At 42.3% G+C, this 6692-nt stretch overlaps 1 protein-coding gene across 1 annotated transcript; it reads right to left on the reverse strand.

Moving 5' to 3' along the window:
* Positions 1-125: 125 nt before the first annotated feature.
* LOC115408702 (dynein regulatory complex subunit 7-like) lies at positions 126-5509 on the reverse strand. Its single transcript, XM_030119579.1, has 12 exons — positions 5433-5509; positions 4251-4365; positions 3806-4171; positions 3526-3672; positions 3368-3425; positions 2621-2749; positions 2080-2208; positions 1638-1861; positions 1309-1524; positions 942-1052; positions 788-872; positions 126-331 (listed from the first exon to the last, which is right to left on the reverse strand). Exons 1-12 carry the CDS (start codon positions 5507-5509, stop codon positions 303-305), a joined length of 1686 nt encoding a protein of 561 aa, XP_029975439.1. The 3' UTR covers positions 126-302.
* Between the last annotated feature and the right edge of the window lie 1183 nt (positions 5510-6692).

Below are 6692 nucleotides of genomic sequence, written 5' to 3' on the forward strand. Positions count from 1 at the left end.
GCATGCGCATTGTACCAACTCATCACTCATGAAAACTGTCTTCCAGTAACTCATATCATGTTTTCAATACGTTACTGAGGATTACAGTCACTGCCTGAAAACTGCAACGCTTCGCATGGTAGACAGAAATAACTTTATTATGAATGGTATATTTAATATAAATGATAAGTCAAACAGCAAATGTTAAAATCTTTTATCCATCAGTAACAGTCACATCTTAGAAAGATGTACGTAAGTGTGCCACTGCCAATCCAGGTGATTGGAGAGTTCCGTTTCTGGGTGCAGCTTCTGATCTGGAGTTTTCAGTTTGTTCTGAACAATTTCATTGAGTCTGAAAACAAAACACAAACGAAATCAACACATGAATGCAAATGGTGCATGCTTATGATGTTTTATGCTTGTTAAAACATGCTGACTCATTTACATCGTAGGCTGCAATCGCGTTCTCATCATGAAATCTGAACACAGCAAGCTTCATGTTGTACCCCAAATTTTTTTTAGATTCATGTCATGCAGTGTGGTTAACTTTGGACTTATAAGACTGCAGACAGACCGCATCATGTGTAGGAGCCTTTATCCAAGAATATTCAATATTGCTACTATGGTGATTCAACCCGGTGGTGAACAAGTTTCAGAGTACGGCAAAAACCCAGGGTTTACTTGAAGTTACCATGACAAGAGAAAATTCAATGTCACGGGTCTATGTGGACACACCCTTGAATAGTGTGTGTATGTGTGTGTGAGAGAGATAGAGATCATACTGTTTGATATGATGTGCGTGTATTACCATATTCTGTGTCTCTATGCTTCTCAGGGGCTGAGTTCTGTATTTGCTGCTCCTCTTTCTGCCTCAAGGACACAAGTTCTCTCATCTGCAACACACACATACAGTAAGACATACACATAAACACACGTAAACTCCTCCTCTGTCCCCCTCTCACCTCCTTCTGCGACATGGATATCTGTTGCAGCAGCTGCTCCTCCTGTCTTATCAGACTCTGGAGCGTCTTATAGAGATGTCCAATCTGAGGAGGATGCTCACACACATCCACCTGCAGGAGGGAAGCGACATCAGACAGACAGACACCAGACAAAACAGAAAGACTATTAGGCAGAAAACAGACAGACATGCAAACAGAGTGGCAGACAAGAGGACAGATGGAGGAATTGACGGAAGAATAGACAGATAGGCAGACAATTGTGTGCATTACTGTGCCTTGTGTATGGGTGTGTATGTATCTGTGTTGTATGTGTTAATGTGTTGTGTTGCTTGCGTGTGTGTGTGCGAGCGTGCATGCAGGGCTGTACCTGGAAGCATGACACCATGTCTGAGGTGAATTGTTGGGCCTTCTGCTGCTCCGTGGACTCTCGGGGTTTGATGAATTTGGTCTGTGGGGGAATGAGTCGGTGCTCATCGCAGTGAAACTTCAACTCGATACGTCGCTCTGATATCACAAACACACGCTCGTTCACGTCCTCGTGCGCCAGTTTGGACATGTTTCGATGAAAACGTTCCACCACTCTCTAGCAAACAAACAGGCAGGAAGTTACAAGCATTTACTCGCTGGTTACAGAGTTCCACTGTGATGTTCAGGACTGTTCTACAGGCAGCAGGAGTAGGTAACTGGTGTCTTTACTTGCACAGGTCGGTCTTGCAGCTCCACTGAGTCATTGCTCTGCTCGGAGAATCGAACATGTGGACTGAAAAAGATGTGACGGTGGTAAAGGAAGTCACCACGCCCCTCAAACGTCTCCATCATCTGGTCAGATGTCATCACTCTGCTCGCCAGGTGATCACTGCGCACCCGGCTGAACTCCACCTGTCGCTCCCAGCCTCCATTCAGGGCCCGGTAGCTGTAGGCTGAGGGCAGGATGTTTGTCTGCTGTCTGTTTCTGTGTGTGTGTTGTTGAAATATGTGTAACTGCAGTATGCTTGTCTCTGTGTGTGTCCTCTTTGTTGTGTGTCTGTTGTGTACCTGCATTGTGTGTGTTTGCCATGTATCTTATGTCTTATGTATCGCATGCTGTGTGTCTGTTATGTGTATATTGAGGACATGTTGTGTGTCTCCTGTCACTCACTCAGGAAGTGGAGTGGCCGTCCTTCTTTGAAGTGTTCGACAGTGCTTCTCTCTTTCACATTAATCACCCTCTGCTGCAGCTGATCATTTCTGTGCTGATACCACATCTTCAACACATTTACCTCTGCACCTAAAAATACACACACACACACACACACACACACACACATACACACAAAGAATAACACAAAAATAAACACAAATAAGTTTGAGTATAGTATATTACATTATTGCATAGTTTTATTGATAATTATTATTTATTTTGTGCGTATAACTTATTTGTATTTTGTTTTTAGTTCGTCTGCAGTTTGTAATTTGTGTGTTTCTATTTCTGTTTCTGTTGGTCCGTGCATGAGCGGACCTGTGTGCTTCAGTTTTTTTTTTTTTTTGATCCCTGGTGTTTCCCTTGTTAATAGAAGAAATGTTTCAGGTCAGACCTGGTCATGGGTTTGGGTCTTATGTGAATGCTTTATGACAAGTTTGTGTGCAGTTTGTGTGTACTTCGCATGTAGCATTTGTATAGTTTGTGTAGCTTGACTCACTCTCCTGCTCCTTGTACACACTCAGTCGCGTCATCAGGCCGTCGGGCCTCACATTCGGAGCAAATCTCTCCAGCTTCGCGTTCCTGTAGAGAACCTCTGTCTTTCCGCCAGGGTAGCGCCTCTGCAGGTCTAAACCGCACAGTGAGGGAAAACACAGGGTGCAGTCAGGTGTGAATAAATACAAGGAGCGACAGCTGAGGATGTCTTTCGCTTCTTGCTTTTGTGAATATTCACGTTATCTCTAAAATATCATCTGCATGTAATCTCTGAGGACTGTGAAACACCACCAACATATTTGATTGTTTTAATACGAAGAGCATATATGTATATATACCATATGGATATATGATATAGGCAGGTGCTGATGGTCAAGGCACTTTTACAAAAGCAACTGTTCTACATGAGCATGCGTAAGCAATGTTGGAAAGTAAAAATGCCATTTGAACTGGAAGAAACATGCAGAGCCAGGCTCAGAGGTGGTGCCTTTCAGCTGTTCTTGGGGGATAGAAAGAGAGAAAAAGATAGGACAGCGACAGAGGGCAACAAGAAAATGGTGCAGAAAGTTTCAAATGGTGCACTCAGGCATTGATTAGTGCAGACACATGCAGTTAGTACAGACGGTAGAGACTGTGCAGACAAATACAGATGGTGTGAACAGATACAGGTGGTATAGACAGATTCAGATGATAAAACCAGAAACAGATGCAGTACAAACACTGCAGCCAGTTGCAGGCTGTTGTTTTTTACCTTCCTTAGTCACATGAATGAAGCTGACCCAGGATTTTGGTATTTTCAACACTCTGCGCTGCTCATGAAAACAGAAACCGGGGGGCTTAATCTTTTTTTCACTACAAATAACTAAAAGAACTATCATCACATTGAACATGTGTAAAAGATGAAGAGACCTCCTCTTGCTCCTCCTCCTCATCACTGTTTGCTGTGTTTGTTGTTTGCTTCCTTTGCTGGACGTCCAAAGTCAGATCCTTCCTGCTGATCGTACCAGACAGGATAGGCTCCCAAAGACGGCCATCATCCAGATCAAACAGCAGGTCCTACACACACAAACACACTGACTTCCTCTGACACTGACTCAAAATACAATTCTCATTTTGGTTCTCTGAGTCTAACATTGTGGCTCTAATTTTCAAGTCTCTAAATGTCGGCTACTCCAACTCCTTGACTTACCCTGCAGCCCTGCTTACAGTCTTGCATGTTGACGTAGTAGTTGAAGTTGTTCCAGATGCTCTCGATGCCCAGGAAGTGGTGGTGGTTTGTAGGATAGCTGATTCCTGTCAGAGGGTCTATGAAGAAATTTTCCTGGACATTACAACTGCCGGAAAGCACCAGCACCCAGCAGTGCGCCCGCAGCCCATGCAATGGATCGACGGGTTTCTGACACTGATCCTGAGCGACATGCACTGTGCTGTGTTCAGGTGCAGATTTAGCTTCCTGTCTCTTCTCTTCCTGCTGCCTCAGATAGCGACTGTGCAGCTCCGGCTGATGCATCATTGTGTATTTGCTTGCTTGTTGTTTCTGATCTGAGGGCACATTCTGCACACAAAAACCCTCACTGACACACACCCCGAGCACTGAGCACACAAACACAGTAGAAACAAGTAGCTCCTCTGACCTGCACTGTAGGGTCAAGCAGGGGGCAATCCTGCTGCCTCTGGTCCCGAGCACACATCTCTTGGACTGCATGACCACTGACACAGTATGCATCGTAATCTGCTCCCAGAAGGAGGCTGCACAACAGGACAGAGAACTCCAGACAGGAGGCGCTCTGACGCCGCAGCACCAAGGAGGGTGAGCGCAGCAAGCGGGGCTACGAGAGAGGATGCACTATGTCAGGTACATGCAAAAGCAACAAAAACAATAAAGATCAACATGAGATAACAACAACGTTGAATGAAGTTCACTTATACAGAAAGCACTTTTCCCATTGCACCAAGCACTGCTTTGATCCATTCATGCATTTACACACCAATGGGTGTGAGAAGGCACTCAGTCCATCCTCTTAGAGCAGTTTGGAGTCTTGCTGAAGGTCACTTCGACATATGACAGATGAAGGGTGGAGCCTATAACCTCATTATTGAGAGATGATCTGCTCTACCAACTGATCCATAGTCACCCAGAGGTTTAACAGCAACATTTACACTCACAATTCTTATTTGAAACAGAAACGTATACTAATGTGCAGCAGCAAAATCCCAAAATGTAAACCAGGGAGAAACAACTGACAGCAGTGCGCAAGGGCACACACACACACACACACACACACACACACACACACACACACACACACACACACACACACACACACACACACACTAAACCCCAAAACCCCCAGTTGAGTGTATATCTTACCAGCTCTTCCGGTGGATCTAAAGGTTCCAGTGACAGGAAGTCGGCCACAAGAGATGCACAGTTGTTCCAATATAAGAGCTCTTGGACTCTGGGAGGAGATGGCCGCAGGGTGGTGCACACAAACTTCTGAAAACACAAAATAAAAACATACACACACACGGTCTGAGTAAGAGCTTTGTATCTGTCCAAGTGTACGTGTGTGTGTGTGTGTGTGTGTGTGTGTTACCTGCACTCCACACTCATTGTATGGACTCAGCAGCAATGGTTTCCGTTCAGGATAAAGATAGAGGAACTGATGTTGGAATGTTTGGGAAAGGTTCAATAGACGAACCTCAGCAGGAGAATTGGACCGGTAAGACTGTGGACTGATGGAGAGGATATCATCATCATCATCATCATCATCATCATCATCATCATCATCATCATCATCCATGTGGGAGCTTACAAGTGATCCTGCTCCTCGTTCCCCTCCTGCACCTCTTGCTGGGTCTCTGCAGGTCCGTGCTGCAGAGCAAAATCCATCTTTAACCTATAATGAATGATAAAATCAGTGGTTCATAGAAGTTATGCTGTTTCTATACTTCAGTCGGTTTCTGAACAGCTTCTGACTTCAGTTTGATTTTGACACAATTGTTTTCTTTACATTTTCAGATAGCTGTGAGCTTTACCCAGAAATATGGCCTTAGATCCAACAAAGAAGAAGAAAAACCAAACAAGACAGTAGTTTACAAGAGTAAACAAATAACTATTTGCACGTGTATATTTCCACAAATGTGAATAAACAAGTGTGATGAAATAAATGAGTAAATTGGCATGTAAATATATCAATATAGATTACTATATGAATCAGCAAATAAGGCACATGAATTCCATAACATATGAGAAAATACATTAAATTAAAAATATGTAAATAAATGAGGAAATCTGTTAGAAATTTGGTTAAAATAATGATGGGAAAGATTATCCATAAATGATAAAAATGACGAGTGATCAAAGTATAAGCAAACAAGCTTACAAAGAAAAAGCATCACTAAATAAAGCAATAAAACATGAGTGAATGAAAATTTTGTCAGTGAGTCAATAAACAAGTAAAACATTACTCAATAAATAACAAAAGAAATTATCAAATAAATGTGTTGGTTAAAAAAATAAAGAAATGAGTAACTGAACAAATAATTAAGTAAATATGCTAAATAAATAAATCCTATTGATTCATTTTTTTTTAATAATTGAGTAAATAAACGGCTAAATGAACACAACAGAAGTCCTACCTTAAAGTTAAACAAAAACTTACCAATAAAAATTAAGCTGAAGATACAGTTAAATGTAAAGTTGCAGTTTTGAAATTCCAGTAAAAGTCAAAGTTAAAATGAAAGTTACTGTTAAATTTCTATTTAAAGTTGCATTAAACTTCTAAGTTATTACAGTTACGATTACAATTAAATTTCTGTTAAAGTTGAAGTTAAAAGATGCTATTCTAGTTATATCTACATTTAAGTTACAGGTACCGGAGCGTTCGAAAGTTCTGGCACGTCATCCGACTGTTTACTGTCCTGTATCCATGGTTACAGCAAGCCGCAATGGCGCGAAAGTGCTGCCTTCAGGTTCTCTCCGACATGTCAGTGCTACGAGAGTGAGACTTTTAATGACAGCAGAGAACGAAGTAAGTTCATTCAAAGCTGTGTGCTTCTCAGCTCACAAATCG

The sequence above is a fragment of the Salarias fasciatus genome, chromosome 20 (assembly GCF_902148845.1).
Source record: "Salarias fasciatus chromosome 20, fSalaFa1.1, whole genome shotgun sequence".
NCBI lineage: Eukaryota > Metazoa > Chordata > Actinopteri > Blenniiformes > Blenniidae > Salarias > Salarias fasciatus.